This window comes from Mya arenaria, chromosome 10, assembly GCF_026914265.1.
Source record: "Mya arenaria isolate MELC-2E11 chromosome 10, ASM2691426v1".
Taxonomy (NCBI): Eukaryota; Metazoa; Mollusca; class Bivalvia; order Myida; family Myidae; genus Mya; species Mya arenaria.
Window position 1 is genome coordinate 58,511,141 of NC_069131.1, and position 26,249 is coordinate 58,537,389.

The 26,249-nt window shown below is 36.8% G+C and overlaps 1 protein-coding gene across 2 annotated transcripts in view; it reads left to right on the forward strand.

Annotated features, from left to right (window-relative positions):
• Positions 1-2,601: 2,601 nt before the first annotated feature.
• Positions 2,602-26,249, forward strand: part of LOC128205709 (dentin sialophosphoprotein-like) — a 41,629-nt gene continuing 17,981 nt past the window's right edge. For both annotated transcript variants that reach the window (XM_052907611.1, XM_052907612.1), the window contains exons 1-5: positions 2,602-2,713; positions 6,103-6,225; positions 10,738-10,822; positions 14,875-14,996; positions 25,216-25,348. In XM_052907611.1, the coding sequence (XP_052763571.1) occupies positions 6,125-6,225; positions 10,738-10,822; positions 14,875-14,996; positions 25,216-25,348 (441 nt within the window). In that variant the 5' untranslated portion in view covers positions 2,602-2,713; positions 6,103-6,124. The remainder of the gene's footprint in view (positions 2,714-6,102; positions 6,226-10,737; positions 10,823-14,874; positions 14,997-25,215; positions 25,349-26,249) is intronic.

The window sequence follows — 26,249 nt, forward strand, 5'->3', positions numbered from 1 at the left end:
GCTACGAAATACGGTCAGATAGTCAAATGATAGTGAATGTCAATGTCCGAAAGATAAGCATTTCGAAGGTCGTTAATTAGTTTATTCAATGGTTATGGACTTAACTTACTAAGGTGGCTGATTAATAAGACGTCTCGGGTCATGTTTACAGTCTCAACCGGTTACCACATTTGAATATCGCTAACATTGAATGTACTTATCCAAGGAACAACAGTGGATAGTTTTAGTAGAAAACAATTCAATTAGGCGTGCATTGTCATGTAAACATTGAAAGCTTTGCAACCTGCAGTTACCATATGCGTTTTGTAATACGAAGATCTGTGTGATAACTTTGGTGGTTATCGCAGATAATTGTGTGCTGTAGTTTCTGGTTTGAACTAACGTCTTATCTACCTTCAAACAGATACAGAGATTTAATGACTTGGACGTGTATTGAATGTACTGTCCCTTGAATATCGTTCCTATCCGCGCTCGACTATAACCACATACTGAACAAAAACAATGAAACGGCACCGGATCGCTCGACTAGAGCATTACACCATTCTTTAGCAATAAATGCCCCCCCCCCCCCAGATCGCTCGTCTTAAATCACAGGCAAAACCAAGGCAAAAAATCAGCTCAAAGATCGCGCAACTAGAATCACAGACCAAACTAAAGCAATGAAACGGCCCCCGGATCACTCGAGTAGAACCACAGACCAAACTAAAGCAATGAAACGCCCCCCCCCCCCCCCCCGATCGCCCGACTACAACCTTAGACCAAACTAAAGTCGAAACGGCCCCCGGATCACTCGAGTAGAACCACAGACCAAACTAAAGCAATGAAACGCCCCCCGATCGCTCGACTACAACCTTAGACCAAACTAAAGTCGAAACGCCCCCCGCATCACTCGAGTAGAACCACAGACCAAACTAAAGCAATGAAACGGCCCCCGATCGCTCGACTACAACCTTAGACCAAACTAAAGTCGAAACGGCCCCCGGATCACTCGAGTAGAACCACAGACCAAACTAAAGCAATGAAACGGCCCCCGGATCACTCGAGTAGAACCACAGACCAAACTAAAGCAATGAAACGGCCCCCGATCACTTCTTCAGGTCTTCAATTTTCTTGATTTGACTGTGAATTACAACCACTTTGATCTCATGTCACTTATGGCATTTTAAATCCCAATTTAAGTCGTGAGAGCGTCACGAAAGGGTCAAGCCATAATGCAGCCAAAAGGCGCGTGCGGACCTTGATGAACTCAAATAAACAAAACAATCCACTGGAGCCACACACCAAACTTGAAAGTGTGGATAGCACCAAGGACACATTGGTTTAGAAGTGGATATATTGAAATCTTATTCTCCCTTTGTCTAAACAACAACAACAACAACAACAACAACAACAACAACAACAACAACAACAACCAAACGGTACTTTAAAAACCCACCATTTCTCTTTAAAAAGACGTTTGCTAAGGTCAATCATCGGAACACTAAATTTATGTCAAATGTGATAAAATACTTGTAACGCGATCTTACCAACTGAGCTAACCGGATGGTCGGTTCTTTACCACACACACTACAATCATTCATTTATTCAAGAAAAATGCAGCCATGCTTGGAATAAAGATTATACCTTTTTGAGAACTTGTGGTGTTTGAAATCGGCTTCGGCTGCTTCGGTTTCGATCCAGATTTTTCTTTGGATCTCCGTTTCAGTCTTAAAAAGGTTCTAACCGCACCCCACTGAAATGTCCAACAAGTGAGTGAGAAGAGTAAAATTTTCGTTTACATATTATTAAAGCATTCCAAGTAATTTGACATGCCTTTAATTCAGACGCCAAAGGTAAATATCAGGAAATAATTTAATATTATAAGAATTACTTTTTGCGCATATCTATTATCTATGGAGCGCGATGGTCAAAGAAAAAGTGCGATATTTAAAAAGAAAACAAATAGTTTTTGACTTCACTTGCATTCGGTAAAGTGCAGATTTAAAACCACAATCCATGATCAAACTTACCCTTTTTGCAAATGATTTTTTTGTTGGTTTTAGCCAGCTATTGCACCCTGGAGTAGCATATTCCATTTCATCAGATTTCGGATAATTTGACATGACAGTCACGTTTATTTGCTTAAAAGCATGTGTCTGTTATCAACGATAAACGCCATTTTGATGACAATGCCGTTGCTTTGTCGTCCCCATGGGGATGACGTCGTTTACTGTAAGGTCAATGACGTCTACTTTCTGGTGAAAACAATTAGCTGTACTGAGGCGTTGATAGGGATATTTAAAAAAGAAAAGAAGAAAAAATAACAACAGTACTCCCCCTCCCCTCGTAGACCCCCCCCCACCCTCTGAAACTAATGTGTGCGGATAATTTGATTTGGATATTAAATTAGTTTGGTGTAACCTCTTATGAGGTGCGAATGTTTAAATGGGTTGAAAAGTAAAGGGTACGAATGTAATTTGGAGATTAAAATAATAATATATTACAATGATAATAAACAAAATACAATTTAAAAACTGAATGATAATATTATGTCGAATAAATACGTATCCCGTCGGCGAAACATTTTGTTTGATCATGACTCATCCTAATTTTGGAGATTATAAACAAGTTAAATTTAACTTCCGGGTAATTTTGGCTATCGAGGATTTGTAATTTATTTAAGAACACGCGTTCAGTAACCTACATGTTCACTACGAGACGATATTTTATTATGGTATGTATATATGTTTCCAATAACATCTTGTCTTTACCCATTGAAAGCAGTTTTAACTGAAAAATCTTGTCCGAAGTGAAGGACTATCCGGCAATGTTAGCTCCCATGATTTTAATATAGCTATATAAAGTACAGTTTACAGTTTCTGAAATGAAATACTCGCTTTTACATTGTCTGGATTTTATTTTTAATGTTTTGGATCGTTGTAAAATTTACATTTTAACCAGTATTTCTGATTTGGTTTGTTTGTTGAAATAAAAATATTTCAGTTATTAATTTGTTTTAAGAAATCCTTCTTATTATATGTTAATTGCGTTTCTCCATGGCCTTATGTGTGTATGTTAACTGCGTCTTAAAACCCTTCTCTGTCTATATTAACTGCATAACTCTATCTCTTTGTTGACTGTTTTTAATCTGCGCCACTCATGATATGGCCCCCTAATGCACCAGTCATTTGTAACCATGCCCCCAGGTCCAGGGAATAGCGGGGACTTTCGGTCCAGCCAACCATGGGTAAAATCCTTGTCCTGCGGGGACGAACAGATGGTAAATCCCTGCCAAATGCCCCCGCATCACAGGGACCCTAGGTAAGGCCCGTTCCCCGCTATATTTTTGCGAACACAAAACCACCGCATTCACCCGGCACTGCGGGGCCACCTGGAAGGTAAAAACACAGCCCATTTCCCCGGCTATCCCCGGTATACGGCAGATTTCACAAAAAAGGCAATAATTTGGCCCATTTGCTTTCATTTATTGTTATTGCATGTCAACGTCATATATACAGCAATTGCCTTTCCCAACCCAATAAGAACACCTAATAGAAGTGATTTGTATTAAAATAATGAAAATATTGTGTTAAATAAGGTAAAAAAATGTAAAAATATGCCGATATTTAGGACAAAAAAGACAGAAAATCTTCCCGGTACCAATATACCACTTTTTTGAGGATGCTTTTCAGTAACATCTGGTAAGTATTTTATTCTTGTCTGTTGAATAATGTTTGCAAGAAATGTTAATTAAAACAATAATATATCTAAAATGATTGCATTTCTTCGTAATATACTTAAATTTTCGGTAATTGCGCATGGTGATAACGTTACGGTAATCTGTCCTCGAATTTTTGTGTAACATTAGCAGACATGATCCACTGCTAACTGTTTTAAGCCTAAACACACCTTTATTAAATCACTGAAAACAAAGACTACGTGTCGGATAAAAACAGTATTGCATGTAACAAGAAATTGGTCATTCCCGATCATAAAGTTTTTTAGGTCTAAAAATGTGTTAATGTTACTCAAAATCGATTCTGTCCCATTTTAGCATGACGATAGCACCTTTTCTATTCGTGAATAATTTACACCGACTGAGGGTTAACATCCGGGTAGCGATTACTTTTATATTGGACTGGTTCACAGTTGACATTGAAATGATAAAAATAGTGGTGAATACCGTTGATAAAAACTTAATCCAAGTTTGGCTCATTCTGTCCTTCGATGTAACGTTAACATTATGTCACGCTAGCATTAAGACAAGCGCTTAATAAAGCAAGAAAATCGTTGAAATTTGATGACTTTCCCATAGTCAATTATTCAAACATAACAATGTCGTCTGTAAACTATCGTTTGTAAGTATTCATTCATTAGGTACGTAGTTTATATTGAATTCATACCGCTTTTGTGTTTGATATCGTTATTTATTGGACAGAATTAAGAATTTTTGTCATTATCAATTGACCGTGTTTATCAATCATTTATATAGTTTGTTTTATACTGTATCAAGCTCAAACAGTCTGTGGTAGGTCTGTATTTTAATTTGTTGTGAAACATTTTGTCCAACTGCTAATGTGACATACTGCTAATGTTACTCATTCTGTTTTGTGGTAACACTAGCACATACTCACAATTAGCAATTTATAATATATATGTTTAATATCAAAGGTAATGATAATTGCACCATACTAGAGACATTTATATTACCACAACAAAACATTTATGTTTATAGCTTATCTGATCTGATATAAAAAGAAAACCTATGTTTGCAGAAAACTTTTTCTGTCTTGTTGTCCAATTAGGGTTTGTTTTAATAAATTTATTTGAGAAAAACGAAACAATCTTTATTTTTTGTCTGTACAATCTGTTTTATAGATAAATGAACCATTTAGTGCAAGACAAAATACTTCTTTGGATCAAAATATTAAAAAAAAACAAGTTTTTACCGGCAATATTGTAACACTAGCACAAATGGTATGGTGATACAAAATTCATTTTTTTATAAAAATGCATGAATAAATCATTGCAAATGTTCTAAAATATGATAGATAAGAAATTGCTGTAAAAGATTATGTTGAAATTACAAATCTGCAATAAATTTTAAAAATCAATATTCGCCGGGAACTTTTTGGTCACCAAAACGTGAAATCTGCCATGTATACCCCCGGACCTGGGGGGGCTGTGGTTACAATTGACTGGTGCATAAAATAGAAGTGACAAATTTCAATCAATGTTCGATAGTGATCAATTCAATAAAGCAAGACAGAGCATTGTTTCTGAAAAACTGTATAACCATCCTAACTTGATGATTCTGTGAACTAGATAAATAAACATGACGTTAAATTTGGCTTGTGAAACGTTTTCTTCAAAATACGAATAATGCTTATTTTTAAAAGTTTAATAATCCTTGATGGATCTGTTTTAGGTGCGTAGCTGCCTATACGCGAGTATGCAGCTGAATCAGCATGATTCTGACAAAAATAATAACAAAAAAAAAAATCACCAAAAATTGCAGTATGCGAACTTGACTACATGATTCTAAAACTGTCCATTTTCCATTACTAAATAAAGCACCTCAGAATGCACCAGATTGCACCATGGTTTTAAAAATTGTCCGAGGGGGCATGCCCCTGAATCTATATATATATATATATATATATACTTACAAAACATAAAATACTGTGAAAATCACAAAAGCCAAAAGTGAAACTACTCCAATATTTGGCAAAAATGATGGGTATGAAACACATGACAAAAGGAATAGTTAAATGAACAGAAGCAACAGAAACATGCAGCCTATATGTAGATGACACTCCAATCTTTCAATAACATCCAGAATACCCACCTGTACATCCCCAAGTTGAAAAAATTAACAGATCTCAATACATTGATCTGGTCAATGGGTAATCACTATATATATAGATGTACAGTTAGAAAGGAATGCACTGTCCATTTTGATAACGCTGAAGAAAAAATAAGTACTTTTTTGGTTCAATGTCACTAAATTTTGTATGGGTCAAGCTTTTGTTCACCTTATTCAATTCATAAAAGATTTGAGGAACTCCTTTGTAACTGTGTTACCCTCATGATTATACACTCTTATCATTTCATTAATTCCAGATGATCAGGGTACACTGATAGGATGCTGGCGGGTTTTGAGACGCCCCTCTCTGTGGCAGTGGCCTCGGTTGTGGTGGTTGTGGTGCTGGTCGTGATACTGGCTCAGTGTGTCTGTGGGAAAAAGTAAGTGGACTTTTTCTGTAGAAAAACGGTTGTATTTCTAATGATTTAGGCCCCAATGCCTACCGTAATTCTTTCATACTATTTTGATGAAATATGTAATGTTATCAGTAAAAAAACAAAACATTATATATTGACATTTTCACTGCATACCGTACTAAGGACTAAAATATCATCTACTTTTAAAATCAGTTGTAGTAACTTCCCCTTCATCAAAACTAAAAACCTCACATTTGAACCAGTAATTTTTGCAATAATAATAATTTGATATTGATACCTTTTGATAAAAGGTTGCATTAGTTTAATAAAAATATTTTTGGAAATGTAAGTATTTCTAACAATTTTTAAAAAAATGGTTATATAAATCCTGTTTTTTAAATGTATTCTTGAAGCTGAATGTTCAAACATTTGGATTTGTACAAAACAAATTACGGATAAAAGCAACTTGCTTGAATATAAAATCAAGTTATATCATCCATCAAAAATCTAATGGAAGCCCTGATTAAAATGCTATTACAGACTTTGTAAGATGAACTTCGTAGAAAATTTTCACAACACTTTACCCATTTTTTTTACCCTACCACGCCTCAAAATTTGTCAACAAACAAGCTGGGTCTTCTTTCATTATCTTGCAAATGACCTTCAAATGGTCTTCAACAGTCTTCCTGAGCACCAAATGTGGCATATCTGGCAAACTTTGTACGGGTCTGGCAGCTCTTTTGTAAATGGTGGTCCGGATGACCAGCATATTTTGAGATGACTAAATAGCCCAAAAGTACCTAAAAGTAAAATGTATGAGAAACATCCCACAGGTGTTGACATAAAAAAACATCAACAAAAAACAGCCGTTTCTGATAAGCAATCAAGATGTTGATTGCTGGAGATAGCCGAGTAAATACGATGCATCCATGATAGCATTTTATTACAACTGTTTTGATTGGTTGTTCATTTGTCAACACTCAATTTGTATACTAATTAATAGCATGTTTGTTTGGACCGGCAAATATTTTTTCTGAAAGTCTAAAACTTCCAACATTCCTGGAAGACTGCTTCAAGTGAATCAGCCTAATGATCTCTGTGGTGACTGAATAACCATGTATCATGAAACAAACTCTAAAACTTGGAAAATGGTTTTAATCCTATTTTTATCCTCATTTGTTTTGCTCACACATTTGACCTTTCAAATGTTCATTCAGTAAATGTTGACAGGTGTAATTTGGTCATGTTTTCAGTGTTCACTGTTCAGCGATGAATTTAAAAATACAATCGTTCATTAACTGTCATTATTTGGAACATAAATGCATTTATAAAAGTTCATAGATAAATGTTCATAAAAGGTTTACAATGACAACTAGTAAATAACCAACTATAAAAATCTCTTGGAGAACAAGTTCTCCACCACCCAGCGTAGAAATGACAGCAGCAGCGTAGCATATGTGTTTTCCAAAAAGGGGGTACGGTATTTAGAATGATTAGCTAAAAAACCAATAAAACTTTGAAAATAAGCATAAAAGAAACAGCATATTTTGTTGATTTCAGTTGAAGATTTGTGTTTAGTATGTATCATCTTTCTTGCTAAAAATGTATTCTTGTTACCTCCCTTGATCTGTTAAGAACAATGGAAAATAACTGTCTGCCTGTAAGAATTTGAAACTTATAAATTAGGATCTTCTTTGCCTTCAGTTTTGAAAGACTTTCTCTATAAACTGAATGTTTTAGTCTGTAGGACATAATTTTTTATAATTTATATTTTTCTTACTATAATATTAAATATTTTGTATTTTAAAGATTTATCTTACCAACAAAATCTTGCCAACTTCACAAAACTGCTTTCAAATATATGTGTGATTCAATTTACTTCAATATTGAAAATGCGTCCGTATAAGTTACATTTTACATTTTATTTTTTATTTTTACCTTCCACGCCTTAGTTTTCTCTAAAGTTATAGAAGTTTTTATACTTCCAAGTACAAGGTTTTATCCAGTTTTTAGGGAGTGATATATCTACCTTAAGTTATTCTTATATGAAAGCCCTGTAAAACAACTATCATTCTCTGGATAGCTTGTTAATTTGTAATATACCATGTCCAAATTCTAAACATGTTACTGGTATCATTAAATGCTTGTTTGAATAATTGCCGTAAATCAACCAGGGATTATATGCAAAAAGAAACAGATCAAATGTATGAGATTGAAACCTGCTTGCATTTTGAAATGGTTTGTATCTCTTCTCTTCGTCAGTACAATTAGTCCTTATATATTTTTGATGTTGATCAGAAAATTACTCTTGCAGAATTTTAGGTTGTGAAATTGTAGTGTTTTAGCTAAAGCGGAATGGAAGGGCGGCCAGCCCTGCCCTTTTTTTACCCCGCCCCGTTGCCCCTTTTTACACGCCCTGTCATATTTTTCCCGCCCCCCTTGCACCCTTTTGGCCATTCAGATCATTGTTTATCACAAAGTTACGCCCTAAAAGTATTTCATTGGTCAATGTCGCCGTTTCCTAATCTGTCACAGATCAGTGCGTGCTAAGGCGGGTCGGATTAACGGTAATTCACGCTTATAATCAGGGTGCTAATTGCTGTTCATTATGACACATTATTCCTTGTCTGAGACATCGAAGTTGTACCTCTAAATGTCGATCTTTGATGCCGATGTTGTTACAAATTTAATTAATTTAACCATTTATAATTGGTAATCTCCTAATCACATAATTGGGTCGTCTATCATCCAATTATCGAAACGTCCCATGTTAACCAATCAGAGAAGACACTGGTCAAATGATTAAAAGTTTGTTAAATTGCGATAGAAAAATCGAGGAATTGATGAAAAATGTTGTCAAGCATTAGTAAACAATTGATATTTGCAGTGTAAAAACTGTGAAGGCACACTTTTTAGAACATTGTTTCGTTTGAAGCAGACGGTCATTGAAAAACAGACGGTGGCGCAAAGAAAATCAAATACTCAAAACTTCATGACCAGTATTTGATAGTTTTTGTGCTGAATGTTCATAATGAAAATTTGTTTTGTAATATCACAGGGCTTTTTCTATAGTACCCACGGGTCCGACTATCGGACCCATTCCCAAAGCAAAATATAAGATTTTTTTTCCAATCTTTAGAAAAAAATCCCAACCCAAAAAAAAAAAAAAAAAAAAATTTTTTTTTTTTTTTTTTTTCAGAAATTCTTTTTACCTGTACTGGTTCATTTTCAACATCCTAATAAATTATGTGATGTGAAGTTTTTTTAGTAATTGAACTCAGAAATCATTGTTTTCATTACATTCAGAGATATGAAATATTATCTGTCATGATTTATTGCAATAGATATTTACACCCCAAGGATTGATATTTCAGCCATTGTGGGTCTTTTAAAGGGAAAATAAACTAATATTAAATCATTTCCTAATTCACAGGAGACTAGACAGCTATTTTTTTTCACTGTAAAATTTCCCAATTTCCACATTTTCACGACGCAAAATTTCCCAAAATGTCTAGGGTCTTTTTCCCAAAATGGTCAGAAAAAGCCCTGTCTCAAAACTTTTTTATTTGCTTTATATAGCATTTACTTACAGTATTTTCTTCATTTGTACGATGTTTAAAGTAGAAGATTCGGTGAGTCACCGCCATTTTGTCATAACATTTTTCGAAGTTTATTTCTCGATTTTCTAGTTCTATTATTAAGTATTAGTGAGTTTTTCATGAAGGATAGAGATTTTAAATGTCATTTTGTTTTAAAATGTCAGCATATTGAAATTTATTTAACCAAAGACAAGCAAAAAACAGCAAAGCTGAATGTGACATTCGTACCTTATCCTGATCGTACCAAAACAAGATTGTCCCCTGCACTTAAATGTTTTTAACAGCTCATATATAAGGCCATTCTGATTGTTTCAAATGGTATTTTTTTTAAATGTCTTTGTTTTTATTTTAGACTCTTTTTGGAGGTAAACTATACATTGCAAAAAGGAGACAAGTACACTTTTGCATGATAGGCCAAAAAAGAACACTTTTTTTAACATTCCATCTAGTAAAAAGCAATGAAAGTAAATGTGAATTTAATGTTTTGTGGCATGGCACAATATTTATCTCAGGTTTTATGATAAGTATCTCTTATCCTTTAAGTCTCCCCACTTCTCCCTAATTTGACTGGTGGGAGAAGTGACTTCTCCCCAAAAAATCGTCCTTGACAACAACCCGAGATGGTAAAGAAAGTGTCTGAAGTGAAAATGAACAAGAAAGAAGAATTAAGAATATTCTGTAGGTATATTACTAGAATGTGTGCATGAACATGCATGTACTTTGATAAGTTACATGGTCGTTTTACAACAATACAAAGCTAATATTGTGCGCATTGTTTTCCCATTTAAGAATGCACCATGCCCCTATTTGGGCCCACCCTGCCCTTTTTAATTCCTGGCTAAAACACTAGAAATTGAGGCCAATTCTTAAAAAAAATGTTATGTTTTTTTTTAATTGAATAAGTAAAACTATATATTTATGAATGTTTGCGTTTCAGAAAAGAAGTTTCAATCCCAAATGAGACTGCAGCTAGCCCAAACCCTGAGCAGGATGTTACACTGGCCAGTCCAGACCAAGTCAAGGTAGAATTTTGTTTCACAAGTTCACTTCCATCACAGAACAAACTTAACAGATTGTTATTGGTTCTGGGCCATCTGCATTCATAAAACATTGCAGTATAAGACTGATTCCTGTACACCTTTTCGACTTTCAAATATAACTCTGAAGTTTTTATCAAATTGAGGGCTTAGTGCATGACTATTGTAATGCTTTTTATTTCTATATATTTGTGGGCTCAACTCTTGAGCCATGCCCATTCGTCGGCGGCACTTTCCAATGACCCCACTTGTTAATGTTTGCTTACTCTATTAATATAAAATTATAATCCCTCAGAATAGCTAGAATTGACTTTGTTAGACTATTTTTGCTTCTTGCTTCTGTACCTGACAGGATTTATATGTCAATATCATTATCTCATTATTTGAGGATTGTACAAAGTCTATGACTGTATATCTAAAAAAAAGCACCAACAACAGGTGATTGATTCAAGATTTTGCGATCAATCACCTAAAAATGAATCAAATACTTGTAGATTGGTTTAGAAATGATAAGGCTGAGTGAAAAAAACCCTGCTGATGCCTAATTTCACATCACAATTTCTCACCATTCAAACGACTCAAAGAAAAACTTCACAGACACCTTACAATTTGAAATGTTTAACAAAAAGGAGTTACTTCCCTTAGTAAGAAATAAGCTATAGAGGTAATGACTTGCAAGTAGCAAAACAATGTCAGATGGGTTTACATTTATATGGGTGAAAGTTTTCCGTATTTCAAGTTTTCTTAGGGGTAATTTTTCCAAATCGTGTAAATCCGGTGAGTTTTTCAGGGGGGGGGGTTTACCCCATACGCCATCATCAACATCGCGATCTACTCAAAATCGTAGACAAAACAAAGTTAAATTTACTGGTTTGCCAATTTCATTCTATAAATAGCGTTGATATCAGCAGAACGTTTCCGAAAATAGTCGTTTCTTTTCGTAAAAAAGCATTGTCATTCGGATGTTCTCCGAAAACCTCGGCAGTTTCAGCGCCAACAAAAACTTGGATGGCGGAAAAAGCCGGTTTTCGCCGAATATTAACGGTCAGTATCCTTTATGACTTTTACGACACACCGCAAATTGGAGGCAAAAATAAACATAGAAAAGAAATAAATCGAAATGCTGCCAGAATTGAACAATGAAGTTTCTACTCCCAGGGTATAATACTAAAGAGCTTGAACATCCTGGGAAAAACAAATGGAGGTGACAAAAGCTGCCAGAAATATCATAGATTTGATTGATTAATAGTCAGGAAAGGCTTGGAAATGTGTTTTGAAATGCTTTATTCCTGTGGCCCCCTGGACCCCAGCTTAATTTTTCAGTATTTTGATAACTTTGCAACTTTCACCCATGCATTTAAGAGTTTTGCTAAAACCTGAACACAATGTGAAATCATTCAGAAGAAATATGTTATGCATCTTTACATTATGCAACAAACAATTATTGAGATTTTTTTTTAGAAATGCATATTTTACCACAAGTAAAAATAGAGAGTTTACAGTGAAACAGTTTCACAGATTTTGACCTTTCAAAAAATCGTGCAATCTTAAAACAGAGATGATTAATCTGATGATGGCAAATATAGAATTTGGGATGATTACTACAAAATGAAGAAAAAGACAATTATGCCATGAATGTACTATGCTACATGGCAGTTTTCAAGCCTGTCTTTTAACGCTTAGCGTGCTGGATCACAATCTGCGAAATCATAGATACTGAAAATTCATTTGATTTATGTTAACGAAGCTCGCCATATGTGCGAAGGCTGTGTCATCACTTCAAAGTTACAACCATCTTGCACTGAGCCTGCAAAATCTAGATTATGAAAGCAAATGAGGCAATTAGTTTGAACATATGGCACAGAAATGTAGGCGGTCGTTCAGTAATGAAATTTCATTATGTAACAAAGAGAAATTGCCACAAGTTATGGTAGTTTTATTACAGGTATTGAATTAAGGAGCTGAATTAAAGCTCCTCATTATATTGTTTTAATTTGAACAGAGTATTGTTAGCATTTACAGTGCACTCGACGAGTTAGACCAACTTCTCTTGCTCACATTTAGAAATAAAGTGAAACCTCCGGTTACCTCCAAGGTTAAATCTGTTTCCCTCCCTGATTTTTAATCCCCCTCGGATTCCTCCTATTTGCTCGTTAAATCCTGTTGATCGTTACAGGGCTTATTCACCTTCTTTGCTAGGGGCCGAAATAAGGCTACTTCACAATTGGGAAAAATGGTAGTTTTTCCCAATTTCCAGATATTTTTTTTTCAAAATTCCCAGATATTTTTCCCAAAAAGGAAGATCTTACTTCAAAAATTTAAAATAAAAATTATCCTGTTTGAGCAAATTGTTCTTTTTTAGCTAGAAATAGACTCACATGTAAGATATGAGCCTGTTTTTTGTAACATGACTTCCAAGTTTCATATGGATACCTTGACCCGTGTTTAAAAGGTGTCATCAATCCTCATATGTGGAATTTCCCATTTTTGAGATGTTTACGCATTTAAATTTCACAATTTGCAGTATTTCACGCGTTTAAATTTCCCAAATTGAAAAGGCTAGGCCTCTTTACAATTTTGGGTGAAAAAGCCCTGCATTACATGAACAGTTCAGTGGGGATATTGTCCAATATCATTGAGGTTATGACTCAGGATACAGCACATGTTTTACCTGTGTCATCAAACTTGTGATAAAATAGCATATATATATATATATATATATATATATATATATATATATATATATATATATATATATATATATATATATATATATAATATTGTAAATTTAAAAAGCAAGTGACGAGTATGCAAATTTTCCACAGAAAACGAGGCAAGAATCATTCAACCCTGGTGTTGAATGCGTTTTTAACCCAAATTACTTCGTCATTTTCGAAAAATCTTTAAATAGTAATAAATGTTTTTTTCTGGTGTAATGTATTCAACAAAAGCAAGGATCACGTTCTGAAAGCCAAAAACGACTGCATTCTATTTTTAGCTATTACTTCATGCAAAATGTAAGGTTATGAAGTTTACCAAAGTGATCGGAAAAGTAAATTAAAAGGGCAGAGAAAAAAAAATAACCAATTTACTGTAGCCATTATAATCAATAGACATTTTTATTCAAACAAAATTATTTTTTTTACTGAGATTCTTGTCAAGTTTTTGCGGCGATTTGCAGAGTTACAAGGCATGTTTCAATCTCATCTCTTCTTCAGACAGAGGATAGTGTACGTTTTTGTATGTGTCAAAACTAATAAAACAAAATTGAACTTAATTTTTTAATTTCATTTAAAAAGTTATCATTTCACAGAGTGTCTGATTGAATTTGATTTGTTGTTTGTTACTATTTAAAGATTTTTGGAAAATCACAATTGAAAAAGACTGGGGTCAAAGACGTGTTCAAAGTTCACAGAACATGGTTCAAGGCCTTCTTGCCTTGTTATACCCCCCAAAACAAAGTTTGGGGGGGTATACTGGAATCGGGTTGTCCGTCTGTCCGTCTGTCTGTCTGTATGTCCGTCTGTCCGTCTGTCCGTCCGTTTTTTTTTTTGTCCGGGATTCATCTTTGTCGTTATTGAACAAATCTTTTTTTTTATGTGTGGAAAATTCTCCTGAACATCACTAGCTATTATTTTTTACCAGAAATTATAAATATCATATAGTTATATGCTTCATTGTATTCAATATATTATTTATTCACATTCATACAAGATTAGAATGGCATTTAAACTAGATTTTAGTGCGAATAAGGGGACAATAGCATCTGAAAACTTTCGCAGTTGCAAAGCATAATTTTCAGGGATCAAACTAGGTTTTGAGTACGAATTGACCAAGTGATCACAGTGTTGTTTATGGGTCAAGTCCATACATGTTTAATAATTTGACTAGATTGTTGTTTTCAAGCCAACAAAACTTAAAATGAACCTGCTTAAATACAGTTTGTTTTTTTCCGACAAAGAACCCACAGTGAATAGCCATAGAAAAGAAATGGTGAAGGAAAATCAGTGAACAAATCAACCTTTCTCTTATTTCAGGCGACCCTGAACGGACAGACGGCAGTTGGGCTGGACCCGGAAATGGGAATTACGCCTCTATCTTCCTCTGTTGGCTCCCAGAACGGCAATGTGCACAGTCGCGGAAACTCTCTTGACCTGACGTGAGGATTTATATTTTTCTTGGAATATCCCCTCGTCAATAAGTACCATACTTGATTGTTTAGAATTGCATTTATACAACATTTGAATTGACATGACATAATAACTTGGCTTCCGCCTGTTGAAAACGCATAATAATCTAAGTTTATTGGATTTTTTTTTGTAAAATCTGACTAACATGATAGAGCTTGCAGTAACTCTGCCCTTCTTAAATATTAAAACGAGTGCAGGGCTTTTTCTATAGTACCCACAGGTCCGACTATCGGACCCATTCCCAAAGCAAAATATAAGATATTTTTCCCAATCTTCAGAAAAAAATCCCAATCCAAAAAAAAAAAAAAAAATTTTTTTTTTTTTTTTTAGAAATTATTTTTTCCTGTACTGGTTCATTTTCAACATCCTAATAATTTATGTCATTTTTTTGTAATTGAACTCAGAAATCATTGATTTTCATCACATTCAGAGATCGGAAATATGAAATATTATCTGTCATGATTTATTGCAATAGATATTTACACCCCAAGGATTGATATTTCAGCCATTGCGGGTCTTTTAAAGGGAAAAAAAACTAATATTAAATCATTACCTATTTCGCAGGAGACTAGACAGCTTTTTCTTTTAACTGTAAAATTTCCCAATTTTGGCCTTTTCACGACGCAAAATTTCCCAAAATGTCTAGGGTCTTTTTCCCAAAATGGGCAGAAAAAGCCCTGGAGTGAGTCCTTAACAATAAGATTTTACAAAATATATTCTAACTTTTATTAAAAACTTGTATTTTGAGGTCTTAAATACAAATAATAGGAGTTGAAAAAAATAATTCTGGCTTTTAAAGACATGTTGTAGATATGTTGTTCTATGCATCTTATATTTTATTATGCTGCATTTATATTCAACAAAATCATATTTTATCTAGTAATCTAGTTATTTGAAATGCTTCCCATATATTTGGCTATTAAACTGGTTATTTCTTAACCAAGATGCTGATAAACCACCCTGATATAAATATTCATCACTGATCTACCAAACCCCTGACACAATTACACAAGGACATGGATTCAAGATGCTCTTTTATTGAACAAAGTAGAATTTGTTTGGTATCGAAGAAAGCCTTAATTTGATTTAGCGCTGAAAGAAACTTACAAGTGGTATCACTTACACTGGGTGGCCACCAGTGCCGTTGATGTGTGGCCACCAGTGCCATTGATGTGCAGCCACCAGTGCCATTGATGTGTGGCCAACAGTGCCATTGATGTGTGGCCAACAGTGCCGTTGATGTGTGGCCAACAGTGCCGTTGATGTGTGGCCACCAGTGCCGTTGATGTGTGGCCAACAGTGCCGTTGATGTGTGGCCAACAGTGCCGTTGATGTGTGGCCAACAGTGCCATTGATGTGTGGCCACCAGTGCCGTTGATGTGTGGCCACCAGTGCCGTTGATGTGTGGCCAACAGTGCCGTTGATGTGTGGCCACCAGTGCCGTTGATGTGTGGCCAACAGTGCCGTTGATGTGCAGCCACCAGTGCCATTGATGTGCGGCCAACAGTGCCATTGATGTGTGGCCAACAGTGCCATTGATGTGTGGCCAACAGTGCCATTGATGTGTGGCCAACAGTGCCATTGATGTGTGGCCAACAGTGCCATTGATGTGTGGCCAACAGTGCCATTGATGTGCAGCCATCAGTGCCGTTGATGTGTGGCCACCAGTGCCGTTGATGTGTGGCCAACAGTGCCATTGATGTGCAGCCATCAGTGCCATTGATGTGCGGCTAACAGTGCCATTGATGTGCGGCCAACAGTGCCGTTGATGTGCGGCTAACAGTGCCATTGATGTGCGGCCAACAGTGCCGTTGATGTGCGGCCACCAGTGCCGTTGATGTGCAGCTAACAGTGCCGTTGATGTGCGGCTAACAGTGCCGTTGATGTGCGGCCAACAGTGCCGTTGATGTGCGGCTAACAGTGCCGTTGATGTGTGGCCAACAGTGCCGTTGATGTGTGGCCAACAGTGCCGTTGATGTGCGGCCAACAGTGCCGTTGATGTGCAGCCATCAGTGCCGTTGATGTGTGGCCACCAGTGTGGTTGATGTGTGGCCAACAGTGTTGTTGATGTGTGGCCAACAGTGTAGTTGATGTGTGGCCAACAGTGATGTTGATGTGTGGCCAGCAGTGCAGTTGATGTGTGGCCAGCGGTGCAGTTGATGTGCGGCCACCAGTGCCGTTGATGTGCGGCCACCAGTGCCGTTGATGTGCGGCCACCAGTGCCGTTAATGTGCGGCCAACAGTGCCGTTGATGTGTGGCCAACAGTGCCGTTGATGTGTGGCCAACAGTGCCATTGATGTGCGGCCCACAGTGCCATTGATGTGTGGCCAACAGTGCCGTTGATGTGCAGCCACCAGTGCCGTTGATGTGCGGCCAACAGTGCTGTTGATGTGCGGCCACCAGTGTCAGTGATGTGCGGCTAACAGTGCCGTTGATGTGCGGCCAATAGTGCCGTTGATGTGTGGCCAACAGTGCCGTTGATGTGTGGCCACCAGTGCCGTTGATGTGTGGCCAACAGTGTTGTTGATGTGCGGCCAACAGTGCTGTTGATGTGTGGCCACCAGTGCCATTGATGTGTGGCCACCAGTGCCATTGATGTGTGGCCACCAGTGCTGTTGATGTGTGGCCACCAGTGCTGTTGATGTGTGGCCACCAGTGCCATTGATGTGTGGCCACCAGTGCCGTTGATGTGTGGCCAACAGTGCCGTTGATGTGTGGCCACCAGTGCTGTTGATGTGTGGCCAACAGTGTTGTTGATGTGAGGCCAACAGTGCCGTTGATGTGTGGCCACCAGTGCCGTTGATGTGTGGCCACCAGTGCCGTTGATGTGTGGCCACCAGTGCCGTTGATGTGCGGCCACCAGTGCCGTTGATGTGTGGCCACCAGTGCCGTTGATGTGTGGCCACCAGTGCCGTTGATGTGTGGCCACCAGTGCCATTGATGTGTGACCAACAATACCATTAATGTGTATGACACAGTGCTTTTTTTTGTCTTGCAAATGACATGACTGTATACCTAATCAGAAGGTAAGATTATGTATATGATATTACTATTACTATGTATTATTCAAGTTCATTTGTATAAATCAATGATAGCTAATTGTCATGATTTCATTATTCATAGTTGAAATTCAATACAATGTGTTGCATCAACGGCTTTCTAAAGCATAATTACCTGTAAAATTTGGTTCTTGATATTGTGTTTAAAACTATATATATATTTTAGTATTTTTTTTATTCATTTTAAGCTTCTTAATCTATCATTGTGGTGAAAACTGAAAAATTGCACTTCATTATAAATACATAATTTGCGAAAAAAGTGTACGAACTTCAAAATTCTATTCCCAACAAAATATTATATATAATCTAAGTTTTAGTATTATAATTATCATTCCTTTTTTTCAAGTGGCATTTAAGTTAATTTGTATCATGAGCTTTGACATACACTAGTGTTTACTCTATGAAATTTCAAAATACTTTAATGACAAACAGTTATTGATTTGAACTGTCAATGAGTCCCACCCCAAACATGTTTACCAACAGACAAACAAAAAGAGCCACGAACGGCAAATCTTCAATATAACCTTAAGATCATTGAAACGAGTTGACTTGTCATAATTATCCTGAGGAAACCAAATATTGAGGAAGTAAATTATTTTACACTCTTTCAATGTTAGTTAAAACCTTTTTCAATGCATTTGGCTGTGACCCCAATAATCGATAATCAATGATCTTTTATTCAGACTTTTTAAATTCTTCAGCAAATACTATTTTTCAACTATTATAAGGAAATTTCAGACTAGTAACATGCATTCTGTGGCCGAACTTAAAATGGCAGAAAAGTTACTTAAGGATTTAGGCAGCATGTCTCTATCAGAACCCAACCAGGAGGCTGCAGTCATTGTGGGGATAGACTTTGGGACCACATACAGTGGCTATGCCTTCATGTTCACCAGTGATCCGACTTCAATCTTCACAACCATTGGGGATGAGAGGGAACCCACCTGTGTGCTCCTCAACCCAGATAAAACATTCAACGCCTTCGGTAAGCAGGCACTAGAAAACTATGCAGAGTTAGAACCAGAAGAACATCAGTCATACTACTTCTTCCATCATTTCAAAATGAAACTGTATGAAAGTAAGAAACTTACAAGGGACACAACTCTCCTTGATCAAGCTGGGAAGGAAATGAAAGCAATGGATGTTTACAGCATTGTTCTACAGTATTTTTACAAAAGAGTACTTAACCATGTTGGGCAAGTGAAATGTGATCAAACTATTCAAGTATTTTCTTCAAATCAAATCCTATTGATGCTATCAATACCGGCCATTTGGACGGATTCTGCCAGGCAGTTCATGCGAGAGGCGGCTACAAATGGAGGAATGGAAAATGCTCGGCTGGCTCTAGAGCCGGAGGCTGGTGCTTTGTTTGCCATTGATAAACCACTTAAGTTGAGAGAGGACAAGTCAACAGAGAAGTTTCCAGTTGGACACAAGTACATTTTAGCTGACCTTGGGGGAGGGACCATTGACATTTGTGTCCATGAAGTCCTTGATGGTAGAAGACTCTGTGAACTGTACAGAGCTACTGGGGACTACGCTGGGGGTTCAAGGGTGAACCATGAATTTGAAAGGTTCTTTGTGAGCTTGTTTGGGGCTCCAGCACTTGATGAATTTAGAACCAAATTTACACATTCATATCAGGATTTTATAAAGTCAATTGAAACCAAAAAGTGCACATTTTCTCACAGTACAGTTAAAATAACTTTAGCACTTGATTATGACTACGTAAACTTGGTGGAAAATGATAATTGTGAAACTATTGAAGAAATGATAAAAGGTTCAAGGTATAAAGACCTTGTGCACTACAGGAAAATAGGTCGTCGTCTTACCCTGAACCAATCTGTTGTGAAGGAGTTTTTTGACAGCTCTGTGGATGTTATAATTGAAAAGTTGAAGGAGATTCTGTCTACTTGTTTTCAGGACAAAATCACCAGTCTTCTGCTAGTTGGTGGTTACTCTGAGTCACTTTATGTGAGAGAAAGAATACAGCAAGAATTTCCCCAACTGACCATAGTGATGGTAGAAGATGGGAGACTGGCAGTGATGAAAGGGGCTGTAATGATGGGACTGAAGCCCAGAAACATCATCCAGAGGAGGGCACGATTCACATATGGGTTTTATAGTAGTGACCAGTTTGTAGAAGGAGAACATCCGGAACAATTAAAGGTGAATGTTGGTGGTGATACCCTTTGTAAAGGTGTGTTTCGCAAGCTGATAGAGCGAGATCAGCTCCTGCAGCACCAGCAAATGTTTTGCAGGGAATTCTATTACATTTTCAAACCAGGGAGCAAACAGTTGGCATGGGATGAAATACTGTGGCGATCTCCTAGGCTTAATCCCAGGTACTGCCTCCTGGAGGAGGACCAGTGTGAGGAAGTGGGAAGGATTAATGTACAACCTCCTCCTGGAGGCTGGCTGGATGTAGTACATTGCGTAAAGAAGTTGATAGTGGGGGAGACTGAGTTCACCATGAAGTTTTTCATCAAGGAGACTGGTCAGGAATATGAAGCAAAAATGGACTCTCTGTGAACATTGAAGACAGTTGAAAGAATTGAAATGCTTACTTTTAATGTAGTAACTTGTGTGTGTTAATGTGCAATTCATGAGGACTAAACTGGTACATTTTTTTATATTTTTTTTTTTGTGAATGTAATGTGTACATTGGTACATTTTGTATATATATATGTATATACATTGGTTGTTTGAACTGAGTAAATATCTTGAAATCAGTAATAAAACTTTGCTCATCTAAGTACTTGGTCTTGACCATGGGCAAAGATAAAAAGTACTACATATGGAATTACCTTTTTATCGTCATCACGCAATAACCTCCCAGTTGCCTGTAGCATCATGGAAACCTTGTCTTGTGGCAATTTTTGAAATCCAAATAAACATTCTCACTTCAAATGGCACCAAAAAATGTTTTCAAACTGCATTCAAGAAATCCTCAGAACAATTTAAGTAACGATTTGACTATTTACATATTTTGAATCACTGCGTGCACTATGACTACCACAAATGATCATTAAACTATATGTGAATTATTTTCACTACGCTTAAAAGAGTTCCAGGGAAAGAATACATTTTTAGCTAGACTATTCAAAGATTAAGGTGGGCTAAACTACTATCAAGGTCAAGGTCAAAGTTACTTTTAATAGAAAAATGGTTGGAATTTAATAACATAAGTAATTATAGGGTCAACATACTGCGACCAAACTTGGTATATTTGAAGAGTTTATAGAGACCTTTCCTGAGATTGTGTTTTGGGCCCTGAGAGTTATGGTCTAGGTCAAGGTCACTTTTGCTAAAAATAGATATATGGTTAGTACTGTATACTTAAGTAAGGGTTGACATTATATAGATAGTGTGACCAAACTTGGTATATATGACAAGTTTATGAAGAGCTTTCATCGGATTGCGTTTTGGCCCACTAGGGTCAAGGTCACTGTTACTAAAATAGATTACTGTTTGGTACTGAATAACTTTAGTTAGGGTTGACATACTGTGACCAAACTTGATATATAGGAATAGTTTATGGTGGACTTCCATGGGATCATGTTGGGGCCCCTAGGATCACGGTAACTGTTACAAAAAAATGTAAGAAAGCAGGTGAAACTGATTCTCTTTAGACAATCATTAAAAACCTGTTTTTGTCACATCACGATTCATGTTTACTTTTGAATTTGATTTTTTTATTGCTTCTGACAGGCGCATATTACATTATTATTGTATTAACTTCTAAGTCAAAGTGGCGTAGTCGTGCGCGCTTTCTTATGACAGCTCTTGTTTTACCTTATTTTGTTTATCTGAGGTGGGAGAAAAAGCATCTACCAATGGGCTGCTCATGTCAGATAGGTCCATTCCAAACCCCGCGCAGGGTGTTCTGCCGAAATGAGGTTAAATGACCTAGGTTCGGGATGGGATGAACATATCTTACACAACCCTCCATGGAAGATGTTTATGATCAGGGCTTCTAAAAGTTTGGGACATCGACCCCCCCCCCCCCCACCCCATAAAAACCCACCCCCACCCCACCATCCGAAATAAAAGTCCTAGAAATGTCCAAAAAATTATGTCACACATTTTCGCAATGTGCATTCTGTTAATTATTTTCGCGAAGTGGCAATTTTTAAGCAGTGCTTGAGAGCCATCATAGCCAATTTAGAAAGTAATTGATACAAAATTATTCCTGAATGAGATTCTCATCAAATATTGCGGCTTTTCTAACAAGGAACACTGTGATCGTAATTAATTGTGACCGGCGAAAAGCAGTCAGACGACAAAAAGTGAAACAGTCTTATAATTTATTTGCGTAATGCTACTACAGTGTATCAACATTCAACTGAAAATCTTTAATTAATAGATATATCTATATGCATAATCAGGTCTTCTATAAGTTTGATATCGACAACAATTTTTTTCATTACATTTTCTTAAATTGATGTAAGCTGCGCGTCTCAGCTTTCAAAGCATGTAGTTAATCATGCGTGTCGCTGTTGATATTAGAGCAGAGTAGATTATTTAATTCGGAATGTTAAAAGGTTAATGCTTTCGCTGATTAACAATGACGATTTCATTAATAATATAATGATAATGGAATTTCGTAGCAAAAGTGTGACAATTGTTTCCACGAGGAAAGGACGGCGAATCTGACTTTGATGTAATGAAAACAGCGAAGTCAATAAACACAGACAGTAATCGCCCTCAAGGACATGTTCCTTAGCTACAATAAGATGTCCTCTGGTAGTAGAGGATGTGGTATGACAAACACTGTTTGTATATTACAATTTCTGTTGTTTTTTCTACTGACTTAGCCATTTTGGACCGAAATTGAAAACAAAACTCAATTTTCAGACCAATTTTTTAGCCATTTTCTGTAACTGCAACAGGTCTGGCAAAGTCAAAATCGGTCCAGACCGGCAAATTACCGGTTTTTAGAAGCCCTGCTTATAATCTAATATGTATATATATTTAAACATTATGTAGCCCAGATGCTTGCCTTTGAATTGGGATGTTTATGTACTGTCCCAGCAAAATTTACATTGTCACAAAGAAATAAGGTTAGATATTTTTGTTAACCATACAAGAAAGTTATGTTAAATAGATGCAATTTTATACTTGAGTTTTTTTTTATTAACCAGTTGACTAGTTATGGGCAATAACTTCAAAAATGTCATGGCCAATTTACTGTGTAAATAAAAAAACTTCACAATTGAAAACATTTCACCATTTAAAACATTCAACGACATGATAAAAGATGAACAAATTTATGAAGGATAATCTGAATAAGGAAGAATAAATACTACCATATTTACTTAAGAGAAATATTTCGTGTTGACAGGTAGCTAAAATTTAACTAATGAAAAGAAAAGATTCTAATGAAACATACTGGTTACATTACAATGCTTCTTAAGAAAAAAGTTCAGAAGTCATTTTATGGATCAATGAAATAGGGAAAGTTAAGGATTTCAAGATAATAAGGCACCAGTTAATTGCAACTACGCCCCCCCCCCCCCCCCCCCCCAGGTCCGGGGGTATACCGGGATTAGCCGGGGAAATGGGCCGTGTTTTTACCTTCCAGGTGGCCCAGCAGTGGATGCGGGTTGGATGCGATGGTTTTGTCTTTGCACCAAAAATAGCGGGGAATGGGCCTTAACCAGGGTCCCTGGGGTGCGGGGGTATTTGGCGGGGATTTAACCAGCAGTTCATCTCCGCAGGGCGGGAACTTTACCCGGGCTTGGCTGGACCGAAATTCAAAATCCCCGCTTTTCCCCGGACCTGGTGGGGTGGGGTGGTGGTTACAATTGACTAGTGCATAATGGATACATTAAGATATGAATTTAGTACAGATGAACCAGCCCTAATGGTCACCAGAAGTGGCTGTCAGCTTGCATAAATTGCCGCTTCATTTCCTTCCTTCTCCTGGACCAGTAATCACCCCCGTTGAACCCTTCAAAGGGCTGAGAGCACCCCCAAAATCCATCACCGAAATGGTTTCAGCCCTTAATTAAGCTCTTGGTCAATCACATCGCTGATACCTGAAAAACATGATGATGTAGTACATTTTCATGGTATCGCTCCATTCGGCATTCTGCTTTAATGGAAATGGGGTGCTTACGTACATTCACTGTCATTGTAACCTTTCAAGAGGAGAACAGCGATACCAACCATTACTAATGACCCACTTTGTCATTCAGCTGATAAATGATAATTATTGAACAGGTTTAACAATTGAACACAGTGAAAATCATCCGCCATTGTGAATGATTTGTTGTTAATAACTTCAAAACAACAATAAGACTTTGACTGTTTTCGTGTACAGCAATTTGATCGCTTTTACAAAGGGTGTGATCATTTTGCCCTTTTTATAGAAAAAAGCTGAAAAAAGAGTACAGATTTGCAAATGTCTGTCTGTCAGTCGATAAGTTTGTCAGTCTTGATCAGGTTTTGTCAGTACAATAACTTGAGATCAGTTTGACCTATAGGATCATGAAACTAAGGTGGTTACTACACTTGACCAGTAGATGAACCCTGTTGTTTTGAAGGTCAGTAGGTAAAGGTCACAGTCTTAATTACAGTTTAAACTTTGTCTGCACAAGAACTTAAGAACAGTTTGACCTAGGACCATTAAACTACAGTGATAGGTTATGCCCTTGACCAGTAGATGTTGTACTTCAGGTCATTAGGTCAGTGGTTAAGGTCACGGTCAACCATGTTATGAAACTTTGTACGCACAATAGCGTAAAGTTAAAGGTTTGGCTCATTAACATTAAACTTCAGGGATAGACTGCTCTTGACCAGTAGCTGACCCTTTTTCTTTGATATCAGTTTGCCGAAAAGTATTCCCTTTGCTATGTCAGATATTCCCCTTGCTGTAATAGATTCCCCCCCCCCCCCCCATTACATGAACAGATATTCCCTCTTTCTATTACAGCTATTCTCCCTGGCTTTAGTAATTATTATATTATTCTCTCTTGCTAAAACATTACCGTAGATCTCCTTTGCTGTACCAGCTATTCCTTGCTGTTACAGATATTCTTCCTTGCTGTCACAGATAACAGATATTACCCCTGATTGTGAATGATTTCACCCATTGGCTGATTGTAACGTATGTTTCTATTCCAGGAAGGTAGACAGACGTAGTGGGGCCAGTACCGGGTCCTCTCCTAGACCAGCCACAAGTAGAGAACTCCCTGATATTCCCATGTCCAACGGTCACAAGTCCCTAACCCAGCCTGCTGAGAGGCACATACAACAGGTGGGTTGTAGGGATGGTTGATCTGAGGTTCACAGTGACTGCATATGTTTGAAATACTTGTTAAATTTGATTACAGATAGATTCATTATGGTTAGACTTGCCCTCATTTTAAAGCTGCACTCTCACAGTTATACCGTTTTTACAACTTTTTTATTTTTTGTCTTGGAAAGTGCAAATTTTTGCGTAAATATCTGCAAACCGATGATTAAAGATTGCTGACAAAAAATCAGATTATTCGAAATGTTTTATGGCTTAAACCGTTACTAACGGTTAAAGAAAAATGCATACAACATCAATTTTTCGAAATTAAGTATGAAAATCTGAGATCTGATTTCTTGTCAGCAGTCTTATATCACTGGTTTCCATGCATTTTCGCAAAATTGGCTTGTTCCAAGACAAAAAATAAAAAAGTCGTCAAAACGTTCAATCTGTGAGAGTGCAGCTTTAAGCTCATCTGGTTTTCAGCTAGAAAAGTCTAGGTATGTCATAGCCTTGGTGACATTGGTTGGATCTTTGTCAATGCACATGCACAAGCTTTAACCTTTTCCATTAGACAATTAATGTTCAAGATATTCACATGAAAAATGATTCCTGGTTACCAATGACAATATGCACATGTATAGCAAAGCCTATTTTACAACTTTTGCTTTCATAATCATCAAGTTATGTCCCTTGATTATGAATAAACTCCAGACATAGGTACTGATGAAGATTGATCTCATCTTTTGATTTGTACTCATAACCGCCATTTCAACACAGAATAAGTTTGTATGTACAAGGGATTAAGTACACACTTACCTGTATGGTTACTATACATCATTCACCTTTTGGTAAATAATTATAAACATGTACTAGTATATGAAACATATTAACCTGTTCAACTCAAATGACAAGAATACAG